Below are 19,781 nucleotides of genomic sequence, written 5' to 3' on the forward strand. Positions count from 1 at the left end.
TTTTTTTCTACAGTGAAAAGTAAACAAATTACAGCAAAGCACTCAGTTAAGTCAAGATTAGGAGATCACTGAGTAAGTTGAAGCTTTATCCTTTTTGCATAGCATATTATGGCATGAAGCACTTTCAAAACTAAATTTAACAGGAAGCACTTAGAGCGTAATCCTCCGCTAAAGCAGCCCACACTTGAGGCACTATTTACTTTTAAGAGTTAACAGTATATATATATATATGTATATATATATATATATATATATTTTGTTTTTCTTGTTCTTTTTAAGCATACTTGGAGATGTTTGTGGTGCAGGAAAAATCAGAAAGAGCAGCATGACAAATGTTTACTTTGATTACATAATCATTATGCAGGGCTAGGTAATGGATAATAAGTAACGATATGTAAATGATTGGACATGAATATAACTTGAGCTTGTTATACTGCAGTAAATGTTTACCTTACTGGGCAGCTAATTCTCTTTCTTTTATTTTTAAAAATATTCTTCTTCTTCTTGAGAGCTGTCTCTTCTTATTTTCTTTAAAGAGACAACACATTTTAGTGTCCACTTGAAAAAAGCAAAGATGAAATGTAAAAGTCAGCTCAAAGATCAAATGTGACATGATATTTGGATGCAAACTATAATGTGACATTTACAATCCCTATATACTAGTATAATTTCATAAATGTTGCCAATACAAACAAATGTATTAGAATTATAAAAATTGTTTTAAAGATAAAATAGATTTTAGGAATGTTTGACCTTGAATAAAAGAGGTCCAAAGTAACATGAAATTTAGAATTCTGGTCTATAATTCCGTGTCCACCTACATGTTGTCAGTAAAAAACACGGAGAGTTAGAAACATAGTTTTAAATAACTCTATATTGCATTATTATTATTCCTTTGAGTTTCAGATCAATCTATTGAACCTGAAGGAACGCAATGTGACCGAAGCGCTTTGAGTGCTCATGTAGAATAGAAACGTTCTACATAAGAACCAATCCATTTATATGTTGACAATGGACACTTCAAGTTTTTTCCACCAATAAATCAGTAAGTTGACCTGGAAGACCAAATTTTGATGTATTGTTACCATGACTCCCCTCTACACCTCTACAAAGTTATTAGAATTCATTCAAAACTTTTTAAGCCATCACCTTTAAACAAAGATTGACACACACGGAAGTTATTGGTCATTTAATAGTTAACGTCTTTTTTGGAAAATAGAGGCCCTCCCCCGTCCCTCTTCTTCTCCCCCGTCCCTCTTCATCTCCCCCGTCCCTCTTCTCAGCTGTTTCTCTTTCCCTCTTTCTTTCTCCCCTTCTTTCCCCCAGTCAAGTCTGTCCCGTATTCAGTAAGTGAAAATAAAATAAACAATAAAAGGTGAATCAAATGGACCATTACGGCAAGGCTGGGATGGTCAGTTTGGTAAAGTAAAATCCGTTGGGTATCTTTCTTTGCCTTTAGACAACAATTCTGATGGCAAAAGAGCCAAACGGGACAGGCCAAAAAAAAAAAAAAAAAAAAAAAAAAAAGGAAAATAGAGGCCCTAAAATATTTTATTTTGGAAATCATAACCGGAAAAGAATCTTCCTTGACACTAACACTGAACTTCCGGTATCAGAAACCGAGGAGGAGGAGCTAAAACGTCCGTGAAGAAACAGGAACCGTCTCCTGTGTCGTTGAACGTCAACTGATGGCAGCCCTGTGAGAAAGAAAATAAAACGAAACAAATCCTTGCGCTTTGTTTTTGGTAAGTTTATACATTTGTTCGCTTTATCGCGGCTTTTCTGCAACCAGTTTTTTCTTATTAAACGACATAATATTGAAGTGAAAGCAGAAGTGATGAACTTTATAGGCCAAGGGCAACCAGAGCTGTACCTGTTTGGCAGGATGACACTGATACAAGCTTCTGCTCTCACTGTTTTGCATATCCTGTATCCGCAAAATTCTCCTGTGATAATATCAGAAAAGCTTAGTATCAGTCTGCAGTTTTGAATTAAATCTAACTAGCTTGAGATTTTTAGCGTATAAGCTTCACTAATCATATATCTGGTATATTTGGCAGAAGAAGAATGTATCTTGTATTGCATGAATTTAAGTACAATTGAGTTCGTTACTTACTACATTAAGTAGTTGATGAATAGATATTCTTAGCAGAAAATCATTCGTCTTTTTGAATTAATGAAAAAAAAAATCCAACTATTATAATATTTCCAGCTTCTCTAATATGTGTATGTGCTTGTTCTCTTAGTATTCAATGGAATTTAGCTATTATTAGTTTTGAAGTTCGGTTCAGTGTAGGGCAAAACAAGACATTAGAACATACCTACTATTCTTTCCTGACAGGACCACAAAATAATCAACAAATGAATCAAGGGGAAAAAAATAATTCACTTGTATGTTTTGGTTTAAATGGTTTTCCAAAATAAAATATTTTTTTCACTCAGTCATCTGTGTCACCTTATACATATATGCACACTGTTTGGATCCTCTTTATCAGCTGCTGTCTGACATGTTTCACTAGTGACCAGTGCTCCCTGACCAAGACCAGTTGTGCCAGGACAGCAGGGCAGACATCAGACGCCTCATGGCTGCCAGGCACCAGAGACCTGTGGCTGCTTCAGACAGCTCAGCGAGGACCAATGAGAAGAAGTGCTGTGAGTGGTTGCCTTTCTGTCTGTGTTCTTTAGATGCAATATGAAAATGAGAGGTGTAATTTACCCTCTATTAATGAATTATTATGTTGTTGAACTTTCAGGCTTTAATCTGGTTATCTTCAATCTGGAATGTGGGACAGGGCCTAACGTAGGAATTCAGCAGATCTCTTTAACTACACAGTGTTAATGGGATGTGCTGTGACAAACTCCAGTCATGTCTGTTCTTGCCAGAGAATGGCCTTCCACAAACAGTGATGGAAAAGCAAGGGGGAAATGTTTCTATTTCATGCTCGAGCAGACAAGGTTACTCTGTGATATAGAAACATTAACCTGCAGCAAAGAGATGACGATATTGTTACGTAAAATAAAGGTTAACTAGTTAGTGAACTTTGCAGAGGTGACATTTTATTATTACAGAACACTCCTACTCTTTGCTGTCACTGTATACAGTAGGCATACCTGCCCTTTTATTTTGAAGGGTGGATTTTAGAGGGGGGCGGCTGGTTTTGAAATGTCCTTGAATGATTAATAAAGTTTATAGTTATGTGTATCTGTTTTGGTTTGTTTTTTTGTACTTATGCAAACTGCAGCTTGGGCTTCCTACATGACCAATTCTCCAACTATGATCGTGATGATCGGATTGCCCGCTAGGGGGAAAACCTATATGTCCAAGAAGCTCACACGCTACCTCAACTGGATTGGAGTACCAACAAAGGGTCAGTAATCAGGCAATGCCTGTTTCACAAAGTCAGACACCTTTTCGCAGGAAATCAAGCTAACAAAACTGGATATGTAGGTTAAAAAAATAAAACTGTAGATCAGTCAAAGTTAGGGTGGTTATGATGGAGTCTATGATCATCAAGACTGCAAAAATATCCATCTAATAAAAATCTTGATCTTCAGGCAAATTATTTAATTTGTAGTTGTATATGTCAACATTCCTAAATACATGGCTCTATTTGTTGTTGTTCACCTATGTTTCAATGTACACGTAATGCAGCAGAACTGGTTTGACAGATACAGCTGGTTAGGCAGAGGCAATCCTTGTCACTTAGTTTTATTGTCGTTCTCTGACTGTTTGTTTGTTCCCTTGCAGTTTTTAATCTTGGAGTGTATAGGAGAAATGCAGTGAAGTCGTACAAGTCCTATGACTTCTTCAGACATGACAATAAAGAAGCAATGGAAATTAGAAAGTGAGTAAATTAAATCCTATTCATATATGAACATACTTTCATAAAGTAGTTCTTGTCACTAAATGCACCTGGCTACTTTCCATGTAGGACAGTCATGCAAATTCCTTTGTTGAGCCGCGTTGTGTTTGCCTAACAAAATGGCGGCATAGTTATTACAGCACATCACGCGATGATGATAACATTAATGAGCTACTGCTTTGATTTCCTGCTTATTTTTCCACAGAAAGTTTGCCATAGTGGCACTTGCGGATGTGAAGACCTATCTGAGTGAGGAGGGAGGGCAGATTGCTGTAAGGACACCATAAAAAACCCTGAACATTATTTGTATTACGTAATACATTTAAAGCAGGGTTTGATTTATGCTGAATGCTCCATGTTGTCTCTCAGGTTTTCGACGCCACCAACACTACCAGAGAGAGGAGAGAACTCATCCTTAATTTTGCAAAAGATAATGCATATAAGGTTAGAACTGCACTTATAACTGAATAATGAAACAGTTTCTGATCACCAACCTTTTGTTGTCAGATCACAGTAATATAATGAAGCATGCGATGGCTCTTCTTGGCAAGTCTTTTCTTGGAAAAAATCCCATTTACAGCCAGTTTCCAAGAAGCATATCTCAGATATTTAAGACACCCAGAGGTTACCAAATCTTCATGACTGGACAGGCTGAACATTCTTTTCTGAACATTGTTTTGGTTTCAGTGCCTTTTTCAAACTGTATAACAGACAGTAGTTAATTTGTGTTGCAGTCATTTAAAAATGTAAAATGACACCTTTCCCCCCTAATTATGCACTTCTATTTTTTTCAGGTGTTTTTTGTTGAATCAGTATGTGACGATCCAGATGTCATCGCTGAAAACATTATGGTAAATCATACATTTACTTGCTTTTTGTCTTCATGTATCAGCAAGCTTGTATCCCTGAAGTAATGAAGCTCATGATATACCGTAAATGTCTCGTTCAAATAGGACGTGAAGGTGTCCAGCCCAGATTATCCTGAGAGGGACAGAGAAAGCGTCATGGGGGATTTTCTGAAGAGAATCGAGTGTTATAAAGTGACCTACCAACCTTTAGATCCAGACGAACACGACAAGTAAGAATACCCCTACTAGTTGTAATGTTCTAATCTAATAATCTAACTCTAATTTAAAATGGAAATATTTTTTTCATGGAAGTTTAAAGTCAAGGAGATATTTTATGTAAAAGAGCATGTACCTGCAGAAGTTGTCCAGAAGATGGAAACAGAAGCTCATTTATAGTGCAAAGCAGTGATTCAGAGGTCATTACTTCCAGAACTCCTACTAACTTAGTTTTAAATTTGGAAGCTTAGTGGTTTGTTTAAAGTCTTTGATAATTACACTGATAATATATTTAGATTTTTATTGATCTCACTGAGATAATACAGTGTTCTTTTAACTGTAATAAGAAAGAGTAGTTGTGGATCCTTTTACTGCTTCTCACTTCTTATGACCTTGTTAACAAGCTACTGAGAGAGAATTTTCCAGTGTTTTTACACTATACCACAAGTACAAGATATGTCTTCTTTACCCTTAAGTTTTATTGGCCTGAGATTTATGTGATTCACTTATTGTTATTTTTCCTCTGCCTTACAGGAACCTGTCCTTCATCCAGGTCATCAACGTTGGCCGTAGTTTCTTGGTCAACAGGGTGCAGGATTACATTCAAAGTAAGATAGTCTACTACCTCATGAACATCCACGTCCACTCCCACTCCATCTACCTCTGCCGACACGGAGAGAGCCATCACAATATGGAAGGACGTATAGGCGGAGACTCTGAATTGTCAGAGAGAGGAAAAGAGGTGCCTTAGTTTTTTTTCTTGTAAAGAGTTAGATGAGATTGGTAACAATGCCCATATTTATGTTTTAAATTTAATATTAACACCAACAGGCTATTTTAGCTTAAACAGATAAATAGAGGGTAATGGGTGATTTGGCTCTGGCTAATATCACCTTCAAAACAATAAGCTTTAAAAGGAGGTGTGATCAAAAAGTTCTGGGAGAAGGACGTCTAACTCAAAACTTAGACGTTTCTCCAGTTTATCAACAACACTTTTACCTTGATTTTTATTTATGTGATGTGGAGACAAATCTGGCCACATTGTAAGTGAAGATATTGTAGGCAAAAAAAATAAAAGATTTCACTATGCATTTATACAGCTCTCACCACATAATGATATGGGATACAAAAATTTGAAGACAGGAAGGGGTGTTTTCTAAATAAATGTGAAGACCGTTGTGAAGTCATCCATACATCCATTTTCTGCCATTTATCTGGATTTGATTTATGAGGACACCAATCTAAGTAGATGCCCAGACCTCACTTTCCCCAACCACCCCCTCCATCTGATCCCAAGCCAGCTGAGACACATAATCTCTCCAGCATGTACTTGGGCTCTTGCTGGTAGGACAGTGTGCGAACCAGCTTACCTAGAAGCCATCCAGGAGATATGCTTGTTAGATACCACCCTCACTGGTATCCAGCAACTCATGATTTCAGTCACTACCAAGAGCTTGTAGGCTAAGAATGTCAATCGACTGGTAAATAATTAGCTTCGTTCACTTTAGACTGCAGTTCACATTTCAACCATTGCAAACCACCTTGCTGCACACTGGAGGTCACTGCCTAAACATTTTAAATCAGGTTAGGTTTTTGATTCTTATGGTCCTGCTCCTTGAACCTGTAAAATACAGTTCAACTGAACGTGGGAAGAATGACTTTATAGTCAGTTCTTAAACATATTTGTGTTTTCATATGCTATGTTTGACAGTTTGCAGCTGCACTGAAGAGGTTTGTGAAAGAGCATAAATTGTCAGACCTGAAAGTTTGGACCAGCCAGCTAAGACGCACCATTCAGACAGCAGAGGAGCTGGGTATTCCCTATGAACAGTGGAAGATTCTCAATGAAATAGATGCTGTAGGTATTACTTAAGTTTTATATATACAAACTTTTGTTAAACTTCTTGAAATACAGCTTAAAGTCTGCACTTTAATGACTCCTTGATTGTTGTGTGCAACTGTGATGTCTACAGAGGAAAAACTACAATAAATGTGTCATTTTCATGTGTGAAACTGTATTTTCCTGCATATATTGGAACAGACACAGTGAAAACATGATAAGTCTCGATCTTATTACTTTGTATTTTAGGGAGTGTGTGAAGAAATGACCTATAAAATGATTGAGGAAAAATACCCAGAGGAGTATGCTATGCGAGACCAGGACAAGTATCATTACCGCTACCCTGGAGGAGAGGTAAAAGGTTTAATTTTCTCCTGGAGTGTTATTTGACCTGCCATATATTACCACTGTGAGTTTGTCAAGTTTATGCAACAGGCTTTAAATTTCAAGTTTATTTTTTACTTTTTATTTCTCATTATTCTTTTACCATAGTGTGAATGCCAGAGGGCTGCGGATGAATCATCAGTCAGAAAAACAGAAGTTAAAAATGTTGTCAGCTGCAAGAATAGCTTCTTTTTTTAACTACAAATGCATCATTATATGTAACAGAACAGAAGATTTTATGCTGAGATAAATAGAAATACTATGAGCTCATATTGCAGAGGAGCATAGAATAAAGACACGTCAGCTATATTGCTGCTGTTCATCATAACTAACACTGACTAATAAAGAAAAGGGAAAATTAAAATAACAGTAAGCACATGACAAAATTAGATCTTGCAGTAGTTAGTCAAAGATTTTTTGATGTAACAAACTGAAAAATGTGAAACTGAATGGACCTCTTTCATTTGACTCTCTCCATAGTCCTATCAGGACCTGGTTCAGCGGCTGGAGCCAGTGATCATGGAGCTGGAGCGACAGGCCAATGTTCTGGTCATCTGTCATCAGGCTGTCATGCGCTGCTTGCTCGCATATTTTCTGGACAAAGGCGCAGGTGACATGCTCAGAAATAGGATATGCTAAACATGCTAAAGCACCTTCTCAGATTACAGGTTTACAGTCCTGAGTGATCCATTTCAGCCAGCATTGTCATTATCACAACAAATTTGCCCAGATAAATAAGCACTCATTCATACAAGTTAATTCAGTGCAGTTTAGTTGTATTTAAATAGTGCCAAATTACAACAACAGTTGTAATACAGTCAGCAGAAATACAAAGTTAGCAGAAATACACTAAATGACTCATGCACGTGCAACTTTAATGGATGAGAAGCAGTTTCCAAAGCACTTACTATTTTTGTTTCTTTATATTTGGAGAAATATCACATGGGGCACTAAATTTAGATATTGTCATGACTTTGAAATGTGCATTTCCACATTACCAGTTGTTTCCTTATTGTAGATTATGCACTTGGCATTGTGTGAATGGCTGCATAGCAGTGCCAAAGGCCACACTGGTGGCCTTTGGCACACTGGTGGCTGGTTTTACTTTTCACCAATATATCCTAAAAAAACTATTTCATATCAGCAAAATGAAAATAAGTGATTTTTAAGGAATAAGTGGGCCTGTAAAAGAGGTAATCTAAACAGAACCTTTTTCTAATTTACTGCTTAAAAAAGTGAGAGACAGCTACCTATATATTCGTGGATGAAACCATTATGAAGGGAGAAACCGGAGGGACAGTAACTAATTCAAAACAAATAAGCCCCATTCCTCCATGCTCTCACAACAGATGGTTTCATTTCACTCATTAGGTCTCTGTATTTCAGCCAGCCGCACCCTCAACCCCCTCTTTGGTCTAACCAGAAAGGACTAAGCCAGGTAGCTCATAAAGCAGAAAAAGTAATTAAAGCAACCATCATTTAGAATTTTAGACTACAGTCTAATGTAATAAAACGTGTGGAAAAAAGAAACACAAGCTAAACAAGCTAGGTGTGTACAATGCAACTCCAGTGACTGCAACAAAAATATGGTAATGATGTAATGATGTGGGAGTTTGTGAAACCATAAAACTGGTTTATGTGTTGAGAGTAGTGTGGCTGAATATTGCAAAAGGGTCATTTCAGCTGTTGTGCGGCTGTGGGCACGGCAATCGCAGGCTGAGCAGTGAGAACCGCACATAACTGCCGGGAGGTGTTTTCTGAAGAATGAATAGTAAATTTATTTTAAGCCTTTTTAAGTGCTGCACACTTTCAACCAATCACAATCTAATTAATTATTATTCTCAATCTCATCTACAAATGGCGCCAGACTATTGCGTCACACATTCTTTAGTGCTCAAAGTGCAATTCATACTTTTATAGACATCAGCCAACTGTGCGCTGTTAGTACGTGCATCTCTCATTCATATAACAGAATTAGGCACAGGCTTAGATGGATGTTGTGTCCACCCACCATGTTTTCTGTGCCATGAGCTCTAAGTTCCAGCGAAGAACCTCTAAGAATAGTACAGCTTTAACTGCAGTATACTGTGTATTAAGCTGTGTCCCAGTGCAGTAAACAGGGTGGATGTTATTTGGCAGAGCAGAATCACTGATATAAATATTTTGACCACATTAGACAGTGGATGGTAATGAAACAATCAATCATTTAGTTAGACTTTCATTCTGTGATTGTCTTTTTAATGCCACCACATGGGGGAGTCTAAGTCACAACCTTTCAGATCAACTTTTTCTGCATGTATATTTTTTAATGAATATAGGGGGAAACAGCCACATAAAAATGCCGACTGTTTCCAGATTAATCAAAATTTAACATAAGGAACATCTGCTAAACATGACGCAGTGAAGAGAGCACCACTCTTTGCAGACTACTCTGTTTTTAAGACATGTAGGAGATGATTGGTTTTAAAGTAGCACCATGTGCTTGATAATGCACTGAGTTATGTCTCCAGAGATTTAGATATTCAGGTATGTCTGTAAAAAGTGATGTAAATAAGTGACGTCTGTAATGACGTACTTCCTGATTGCCGCTGTCTTCTCCAGTGTTTGGAAAATAAACAGATCAGAAAGACGCCATCAACAGCAGTAGCAAGAGTTCAAGCTATACAATTAGGACTCCCCGTGATATAGAAATGTGTTTTTAGTGTCCCTCTATATTTTCATTTATGAAGGTAAATATTATGACATAACGAAAATGTTGCCTAGAAGGGTTGGAAAAAATAAATGAGAGTGAAAATAAAATAACAAAAACACAGGACAGGAAAGACTGATGTTGTTATTATTGGACACAAACAAGGTAAGAATGTCGTATATGTGAACGCCATTGGCAATCAGAAACTTGGAAAGGGACAGATTAGATCATTATGTGCTGAAAGCTTCTTTATGTACTTGATCATGTGACGTGAGCATTACTTTTGGAAAATAATTAGTTCACTCACTACCATAATATGGCGTGGGCAGAAGTGGTTCTGTCAGTCAGCAGAGGAAGTGGTCAGTGCTCCTGGATCGGTTTAAAAGCTCAACCACAGTCTGACTGCAAAAACCAAAGTGTGGGTGCTGCTTTGACTGGCTTCATGTCCCACTGCACTGCCCACCCATGAGACATACAGCAGAGTTAACAGCAACATGCACTGTACCTCCATAAAGCGCAGCATAAGTTTTACAGCTGGCCTGCCACTTCAGACATGACAGTAAACTCCACAAACATGTAGGAGAATATGAAAAGCATGACTGGGTGAAACCACAGTAATCTCACTGGCCACTTTTATTCATGTTGGCACAGATGACCTGCCCTTCTTGAAGTGCCCCCTACACACTGTCCTAAAACTCACCCCTGTGGCTTATGGTAAGTCCCTACTTTGTTGTTAAGTCAACTAAACATCCTCACTTGTTTTTGTTGCCTTGTTGTAATGTATTTTGGTTCCTTCTCCTAGGTTGTAAAGTGGATGTATTTGACCTGGGGGTGGAGGCTGTCAACACTCACAGGGATAGACCATTAGTAAGCTTCTGCCTGTTTTCTAGTGTTTCGTATCGCAAACATGTGGTCAGTTTTCTGTAGAACCGTTCATCCTATTCTTTGTCATGTGTTTGTCCATAGTATGGAGTCTGAAACATCAGTCATCTGTGTTAACCAGCGCCATGTTAAGAGTTATTCTTTGGAATAATTGTTCCTCATTCTCGAAAAGCCTTTCAGAATTGCACTTGTAATTTCGATCCAACAGTTAGATAAGAAGATTTATACCAATCATTCCAATCATGTCTGACTATATCTAGAAAGGAAGCAGTGGAAACAACAGCTAGCCTGTGTTTATCTTAAGTTATTTACAGTCACAAGCCACTTTGTTTGGTTGCTAGTATACCATTCTAGAATCGAGTTGGATCCACTTTAGCCTTAAAACCTGTCTTAATTCTTTGTGGCATAAATTCAACAAGGCACTGAAAAGATTCCTCAGAGATTTCGGACTATATTGGCATGATAGCCACACATAGTGGCTGCGCATTTATCAGCATGGTCTCAGTCTACTGCTCCACCACATCCCACAAAACATGGTCAGCAACAATAATGAGCTAGACTATGGTGTTTAATCAATGCTCGACTGATAATAAGTAAGGAAAGTATCCCTCCCACCTTTACACCACCAACAGCCTGAACTGTTGCTACCATCTGAATGTTACAGCAGGAAAGCTGACTCATCAGATAAGGCAATATTGTGTTGTCCAGTTTTGGTGAGCCTGTACAAATGGTAGCCTTGTTTTCCTGCTCTATCCTAACAGTACTAGCACCCAGTGTGGTGTTCTGCTGCTGTATTTGTACATTTGTTTCTCGGTTCCACGTCTTAAGCGTACAGAGATACTCCTCTGCATATCTTGGTTGTAACTAGCAGTTATTGCAGTTACAGTTCTCTTCCTCTCAGCTCAAATCAGTTAGCTGCTTTCACTCAGCAAACTGCTACTTACTGAATATTTTCTCCTTTTTTTTTTTTTTGAGAATTTTCTGTATTTGTATTCAAGTTTCGGAAATACTCAGACCTGCTCTACTAACCATGCCACCTTAAATCGCCTTTCCTCCCCATTCCGATGCTCTGTTTGGACTTCAGCAGGCTGTCTTGATCAAATCAATGAATAGCAGTGCTGCCATGTGATTTGCTGATTAGATATTTGTGTTAACGAGCAGTTTACAGGTGTACCTAATAAAGTGGCCAGTGAGTGTAAATCTTTGTCCCAGTTTTTCTAATGTAATGTGTGGGACTATTTCTTGATCAGGTGCAATGAATCCTGGAGTTTTGTCCTCACTGTGCGGGTACGGCCATTGTCTCTGGTGGGAGATAGGTCAGTGCAAAATAGTTTTCCACCTCTCCTTGTCTATCTGTTGTTGGCTCCAGGTGGAGGGGAGCTCTTTGGTGACTCATTTTTAGTGTTTCTTAGTTGGCCTTTCCTTTGTTTCCCTCAGAGATTCCTTTAAAGGGTATATCTGCTAGTGCTACTTTAAAAAGCACGTGGCCCATCATCCTCAGTGCCTTCTCTTTACTTGTTCAGCAGGTAGTTGGTTTAGTGTTTCTTCTACTAATGTCAGCAAGCAATAAAAACTACAGGAAAGTCTGTGGTAAGTTATGTGTGAGGTATATTATTAACTCTGTTTCTGCTTTTATAAACACCTGTTGTGTGGGGAAATACATCCAAACTTGTTTATGTACTCAAACACCTTTGTTGCTTTTGGGAAATTCTATTTAAGGAGTTCCCTTAAATGTTCTGAATTTTAAGAAATATATCAGGACATAACCTTGTAGCACTCATCAGTGAGGTCCATGTCTGCTCTCTGCCCGTGGAGCTCATGCTGATTAGTTACAAGTATTTAAAGTCTGAGTCCTGAGACAAAGTGGGTGTTAACACATAAACACGTTTACTGAGAAACCTCTTGTTAACTGTGGTGAGAAATATCCTGTCCCCTCAGACTAACATGACAATGGCTTTTCTATTTATGGTTGTTTGTGTCAGTGGCTGTCTTTCCCAAACATGGAACGCACTGATTTTAGACCAAGGAGAGGTTTAGTCATTGTAACATAAAAGTTAGTCCACTTTCTCTTTTTGTTCTTTGCTGAGCAGAATAAAGGCCAAACAGATGCCATACCAGCTTTCCTTCGAAGAAACAGCTTCACACCGCTGTCCAGCCAAGACCAGATTAAACGACCTCGTCTTTACAGTGTGGGGAACCCTTCACATACTCGTATGTCCCAGGCCCCTACTTTACCCAGCATGCAATTCTCTGAGGCATCTGAAGGGTCAGAAACGGTACAAAGTGAGGTCAGTGCCTTTCTCACACAAGATACTGTGGTTATAGGTCAGCTGGTATGGCTGAATATACAGATAAATATTATATATTCATATAAATATCTGAAACAGACTAAACAATCAGCAAATTATGTTAGACGAATCAGAATGTATCAGAATAAATAAAGTGATTCAACCAACATTTATTATTGTTGCTCACACAATGGATGATGAGATGTCCATGTGGACATGCACTGGCTTTTTGTAACAATTTAGCTTCAAAGTCAGCTTGGCTAATAATAATAATTAAAAAGCAGTGTGACGGTGTAAAAAAACTGTGTTATTTTATCCACCATTTACTCTGAACTGCTAAAATGACACTGAATTGCGTGGGACACTAACAGTACCAACGTTGCCTTGCTTGTAGCCACAAAGGTTCATGTGAAAAATGGAGATAACAAAAAGTCTCAGTAGGCACAAATTTGGAGGCCATCCTTGCTTGTCTTGTAACAGTGAAGACACATGACACAACTGGCTGTGAAAAATTAGCAAAATGAAAACTGAACTAACATTTGAAACTAATACTGTAGACATGATTAATATAGGAAAAAGTTAAAAGTTGAAAGGTTAACAGCAGCATACAGTGAAATATGATGACTGAAAAAAACTCAAAGCAACTAAACCAGTCTTATCATTATTTTTTATTATGAAAAGTGTTAGACAAACAGAACCTTTGGTAATCAGTTATTACTGGAATATAACGGAACAATGTTATCAAGTGCTATCAAGATTGTTCTTTAGTTTGTTCTAACGTGTTTATCACAGGCGCGATGCACCGTCTGGACAATCACTGCTCTGCATGTACACATATGCCCATCTTTTCTCATACCATACAGCATGAGGGAGGATTATTTATCTTTTTATTTAAATAATTGATTCAAGGTTTAAATAAAAGTATTCTGTATGTACAAATGTACTTTAAGTGTTAAGGTAAGCAAACCCAGGATGGTTTGTTTTTCATGTTCATGGATGTTTACAACAAGCAATGTTCCTTCATAAGGATGTTGGATGTGTATACATGAATATAACTTTTTTTCTCCAATGTTTTTGCTTGTGTTGTTACCCAAAAAGTGACATTTTAGCTGTAGTAGGGCAGAAAATCAGTGTCTCACTCTGAGCTGTGACCTCAGATTTTAGTATTAGTTCAAGTTCAGTCGGCGCCAGTCAAAACAAATAGCTCATTCCTGTTTGGGTTAAAGCAGTCTACTTTCTCTCCCTTGCTTTTCCCTCTTGCAGAACTCTCTAAATGGTTTCACTGGTGCAGACACAGATGACTGTGTGGAGTTTAAAAACAGAAGTACATAAAAAGGTATTCATAACCTTCCTCTTATCTGTTACACAGAACATTATACATATATCAGTATACTTTATACTCTGTACTGTACTTTACAATACTATACACTCACTGGTGACCTTATTAGTTACACCTTATTAGTACTTGTTTGGATCCCTTTTGCCTTCAGGACTGCCTTGATTCATGGACACCTCAAAGATTTTGGTCTATATTCACTTGATAGCATCAAACAGTTTCTACAGATTTGTCAACTGCACATCTGTGATGCAAATCTTCCATTTCACATCCCAAAGGTGCTTTCATGTTGTTAACACCAAGTTCTGACCCTACCATCCAGATGTCACAGCAGATGTTTGTCCAACTTTGTTGACTCTGTGCAAATTATAGCCTCAGTTTGCTGTTCTTAGCTGATGGTGCATTCAGAAATGCTGTCAGCATACCTTGATGGTAGCAAGTGGTTATTTAGCTACATAAAATAACATAGCAACAATCTGTTCTCAAACCACAGTTCCAGAGATCAGCTCTTTCCAAAAGCTTAACAATAAAAGTATGTCTTCAACTTTAATTTAGAGACATTCACTCACAGTTGATGGTCACTCAGGAGTCATTCTACAGCAGGGGTCGGCAACTCCAGGCCCCCCTGGATCAACACACCTGAATCAAATGACTAGTTCATTTACAGGCCTCTGGAGAACTTCAAGTAATGTTGAGGAGGTAATTTAGCCATCTGAATGAGCTGTGTTGGATCAAGGACACATCTAAAACCAGCAGGACACTGGCACTTGAGGCCTATAGTTGCCTAGCCCTGTTCTAGAGCCTTGGTGCAACTGCAGCAAAGGCTGGATGGATGGATGCAGGTGGAAGATCATTTAAGACCACTGGATTGTGGATTCTGTAATGAGCAGTAAGGCAGTGCAAGGCTGGTAGCACTGGAGTAATTTGATCTCTCTCTTTTTTTTCTCGAGAGTGTTCGAAACTGTGGTTGACCACAGTAATTTGTCAATTTTACAATTTGTGTCAGAGATTTTTTAACTTGTGTTTTAATGAGAGGACATTAAAGAGCCTTTTCAACTATTAACCTCCCAGTTAATAGTTGAAACCTAATGGAAATCCAATTTCTTATAGGCAACATTACTTTTGCTGACTGACGTTCACTGGGTATTTTGTGTTTTTTCTTTTTATAATCATTATCTGTAAAGCCTAGAAATCATTGTGTGGGAAAAACCCAGGAGATCAGCAGTTTCTGAAATACTTGAAATAGCCCATCTGTCACCAATAACTCTGCCACATTCAAAGTAACTTAAATTACCATTCTTTCCCTTTCTTTTGCTTAGTTTGAACTTCAGCAGGTTGTCTTGCTCTTGTTTTCATGCCTCAAAGCAAAGATTACTTGCATTAACTAGCAGTTGCCGAGGTATACCTAACAAGGTGGCTGGTGAGTGAACTGTATTACAGTTGTCTCATTGCTTCATTTTTGTCTTTTATCCCAGGCTTTTCTCGACAAGTCCAGTACTGACCAGCAAGGATCAGCAGAAAGAAACCCAAAAAGCTTCGGTCATTATGATTTTAAGCATGGACTTGCAAGTTAGAGCATGTGTGTACATAAATGAAGTCAGCGAATGTGTGATCCATTCAAATATACAAATCAAACACTTGTACCAAAGACACTCTCAACACCATCCATTAGTTGCTAGCACACTCCATATAATATTGCAGATTACAGTCATGGTGTGCTTTATTAGATGTCGAATATGCTGATTGTGAAATTTATACCTCAACCTTTTTTCTTCAGTGTAGTATAAGAGAATTTCTGTCTTGAAGGAAGCCATGTGCAGCCTTATTTTGTGCTTAGATTGTTTCACTTTTAATTTTAAGGTCACTTAGTTATGTGCATTTTCCCTCTGACAACATGTAGCAATAAATGTATTGTGAGGTGCAATTTAGGTATGCAGAAGTGCGATTTAGTTTTCAGGGGGAAGCCATAAGCTGTAAACATTAATGACATGTTTCGTCCAGCCCTATAAAAAGTGCAGGATCTACTGTGTGTCGACTTTAATCTGTGACAGTTAGTTAATCTTCTCTCTTGAGATGTGTACTTCTTCTTTTATTTTGTCTTCCGTATAAATAACAGCTTTGATATAGAATCATGGCACTGTGATCATGTAAAGCTGCTCACCTTTGAACTGCATAAAATTAATGCAGATTTTCCAAACACAGAGGTTACTTGTACAGCAGTATTGGATGTTATGTTGGTTTGTAATGCTTTAGATTTCGTCACGGGGAAAAACAAATCAGGGCCTTTGTAGTTCTACCTTTACTGTCCATATGGAACGACAAGATTGAAAAAGGGTCATTTAGGAAAGTACCTTTATTTACAGGAATATAGGCTTTGACCCAGGTAATCAAAGATATGATATGCAAAATTGTTTCCTTGAATGGAAGGAAATGGAATTGACGACGCATTTGAATGTCTTAAAATGAACTTGTAGCTAATGTAGCTGCACACATTTTACCAAAGTTACACTGTTTTTACACAGACTGTCATTTGTATTTAAGACTGACTTGGAAATAAAGTCTTTATTCCAGTAAAGAAATCTGTGCAATCTCAGTGGGAGTAACCTTCCTGTTTGCTAAACTCCAGAGACATGCATCAACAGAGTTGAATGAGGGAGCGATCTAAGGACAAATCTAAATCTGGGAATGAGATACATTTAGATTGAAATGTAACAGTTGGATGATACAAATCTGATATGTTGCTTTTGTGACACAGCTTTTCACTGTGTGGTCTGTTCTGCTTCTACTGTAATGATAATGTTTTCTAATATGTAAATCCAGCAGTTTTGTTTCAGAGTTCTAAAGAAAAAGGAGCTCTGTGCAGCACATTCAGCTCTGAATTGTGAATTGTTTTTGTTCTTATTTTAAATAAATAAATCCCAACTTATTTGATTCATGATTTAAGATACTGATTTGTATTTTTTGTGATTACTACCAGGAAATCAGGGAAATGCATGAAGAAAAAAAGAAAGTAAAAGCAGCACTGCTGAGAAATGACCCTCACATTGCTTTGACGCCTAAATAAGGCCTTGAATGTCTGGAATGAGATAAAAAGCCCTGGAAAACTCAACAACTGATTACAGAACAAAATATTCCAACTTTTGTTTTCTTGGTAAAAAGATTTTAAGTGGTTTTTGCATGGTGGGTCACTGTTGCATCTCTCTCATGACTTCAGTCGTACATGACGATGATTTGAACCCAGAATTCATCACTCCATCAGGCCCGTTGCCACTGATTTTCAGTGCAGTTCTTAGCTCTTGTAATTTGGCCTACCTCAACCTTTTCTCACCGCCTCTCTTCCATCCCTGACGAGGCTTCGACAAAGAAGACTGATCAACTGAAGGGCCAAAAGCATCTCTCACGTCCTGTGTAAAATCATAGCTAGATTTTTCTCCTCATTTCTTAAGGACGTGGGTTTCAGTTACTGTTCTTATTTTCATTTTTAAGGTCTGTTATTTCTCATTTTGTCTTTCACTTGTCCTGTTTCCCTGATTTTTTTTTTTATGACATACTGAGATATGCTAAGTATCTGGCTAATAGCTCTAATAGTCCTAATAGCTCTTCTGGGAATCACATTTTTGGTGTAAATTTAAAAAAAAAAAAAACCCAAAACATTACAAACATATATTATGCATGGTAACGTGGTTGCAAATCAGTGATAGCATTAGCATTAGCAAATACACTGTGGGACGCAACTTGTAGTGCATAATTACTGTTCTTTAAAATATATTGATGTCAAAATAATGGTTAAACAGATAAAGTGAATTCGTAAATGTTATATTGGGGAAGCAGTTTGGTTATCAAGGACCTGGAGCAGGAGAAAAATGCCATTCTGAGGAGTTTGAAACAACTGAACAACTAAATATGATGAGTGTGTGTGTCTGTGTGCTAGAGTGGGAGAGCAAGCCTCTAAAGATAGACGCACAACATTAGTTCATCATTAGTTTTTTTGTATGCTTAAATTGTTCAAGTGTTAAAAAATCATTCCTCTGAAAATAATTCGGTACAAGGACTGGACTGAAAGAAAAGAGAAAATTACAAGGTTTGGCTTCTTGGAATCAAAATATGAAGAAATATGGAGTGACTTTTCCACAGAATCATATTGTAGCTGCTGCAAAAATTGCAATTTTAAATGCCAAAACTGACTCACCATAACTGATACACAGTCAGTTATAGTGACTCAGACCTCTAACTCTATCACCACCAGCAGCATGTCCTGAGTTTCATAACCATTATTAGAGTTGCTGAAATATTTAATTTTGGTTCCCTATGCAGGAGGGAATAATTAAAACATGTTCCAAACTAGCAGATTTTCAAATATAAATTTTACTCTCCTTCTATAAATTTAGCCATTGTATACAGTTCTCTGAGAAAACATTTGCCCCTTTTTTGTATATTGTCACACTTACATGTTTCAAATCATCGCACAAAGTCTTTTCATTTCCGATGAGACTAGATAAATTAAGTAAATAAAAATGCAGTTTTTAAATGGCAATTGAGTTTATTAACTGTTATTATTAACAATTGCATTTATTAATTCATCAATGACTCATCCAGGAGCTAAAAAACAAACAAAACAAAAACAAAAAAACTAGGGAATGAAAATGTCACTTGTCTCAGTTAAGGTCAGAGTTCATAATGGGGTGCTAACAAAGAGACTGGGCAAAAATGGTAAGGTTCCAAGGTGAAAGCCACAGCTGACCAAAAACAAACAAACAAACAAACAAAAAACACACAAGTGTTCATCTCACATTTTCCAAAAAAAGAAAAAAACATCAATCATCATGATGATCTCCAGGACATTTAGGAAAACTGTTGTTGACACATTATACGATCATTTTGTAAAGGTGGTGTTTTGGTTGGTGTTGAACTGCTTTGGATTATGAGGACAACCTCTGCTGCACCTGGAAAGGGAGAGGCTGCTTGTGGCTTTCAGAGGAATCTGTTGTTGCTGCTACAATAATGACTTTGCCGGATTTTCCTTCGCTCACCCACACTCTTCTTACACACTTTACGTCATGGCTCCCCTGTTATTATGGGTGTCTGTGCTTACATAAAAATACTTTGTTACGTCTTTTATCACGTCTGTGAACTGCCATTTGCTGGAAGTCTTAAATCACGACTGGATCACCTCGGCATTGAAATGGATTACACAGAATAAAAGAAGGTCAAGTCTGTAACACGACAAACAGCTGAAACACAATGTCAGCTTCATCTGCAGGATTAAAATGGTCATACAGTTAAATTCAATTCCAAAAAAATAGCGTCTGTATATTAATATTGTAAAGGCAGGATATGGTGCAGGTCATATTAAAGGACCAAATTAACTAAACCAGTTTAAATAGCATTCTTATACTGGAATAATCCTTTTTTGCTATGAAAGCCCATTATAAATT

At 37.6% G+C, this 19,781-nt stretch overlaps 1 protein-coding gene across 3 annotated transcripts; it reads left to right on the forward strand.

Moving 5' to 3' along the window:
• Positions 1 to 1,594: 1,594 nt before the first annotated feature.
• Positions 1,595 to 17,272, forward strand: pfkfb2a (6-phosphofructo-2-kinase/fructose-2,6-biphosphatase 2a). Of its 3 annotated transcripts, XM_005926208.3 has the most exons (17): positions 1,595 to 1,745; positions 2,520 to 2,652; positions 3,243 to 3,368; positions 3,749 to 3,845; positions 4,069 to 4,135; positions 4,233 to 4,307; positions 4,658 to 4,714; positions 4,817 to 4,941; positions 5,462 to 5,669; positions 6,639 to 6,785; positions 7,017 to 7,121; positions 7,632 to 7,761; positions 10,492 to 10,554; positions 10,643 to 10,707; positions 12,813 to 13,010; positions 14,274 to 14,346; positions 15,822 to 17,272. In XM_005926208.3, the coding sequence occupies exons 2-16, from the start codon at positions 2,583 to 2,585 to the stop codon at positions 14,340 to 14,342; spliced, it is 1,602 nt and encodes a 533-aa protein (XP_005926270.1). In that variant the 5' UTR covers positions 1,595 to 1,745; positions 2,520 to 2,582; the 3' UTR covers positions 14,343 to 14,346; positions 15,822 to 17,272. The 3 variants fall into 3 exon arrangements, with proteins under 3 accessions (XP_005926270.1, XP_042078618.1, XP_042078619.1); XM_042222684.1 differs by lacking the exons at positions 12,813 to 13,010; positions 14,274 to 14,346; XM_042222685.1 differs by lacking the exons at positions 12,813 to 13,010; positions 14,274 to 14,346; positions 15,822 to 17,272 and adding an exon at positions 11,973 to 12,038.
• Positions 17,273 to 19,781: the final 2,509 nt, after the last annotated feature.

This window comes from Haplochromis burtoni, unplaced genomic scaffold (assembly GCF_018398535.1).
Source record: "Haplochromis burtoni strain Fernald_Lab_line unplaced genomic scaffold, NCSU_Asbu1 Contig_91, whole genome shotgun sequence".
Classification (NCBI taxonomy): Eukaryota; Metazoa; Chordata; class Actinopteri; order Cichliformes; family Cichlidae; genus Haplochromis; species Haplochromis burtoni.

Coding starts and splice junctions, on each gene's coding strand:
- pfkfb2a (XM_005926208.3), top strand. CDS start 2,583: ATGGCTGCCAGGCACCAGAGACCTGTGGCTGCTTCAGACAGCTCAGCG. Junction 10,555..10,642: donor ACTCACCCCTGTGGCTTATG/GTAAGTCCCTAC, acceptor TCCTTCTCCTAG/GTTGTAAAGTGGATGTATTT. Junction 13,011..14,273: donor CAGAAACGGTACAAAGTGAG/GTCAGTGCCTTT, acceptor TCCCTCTTGCAG/AACTCTCTAAATGGTTTCAC.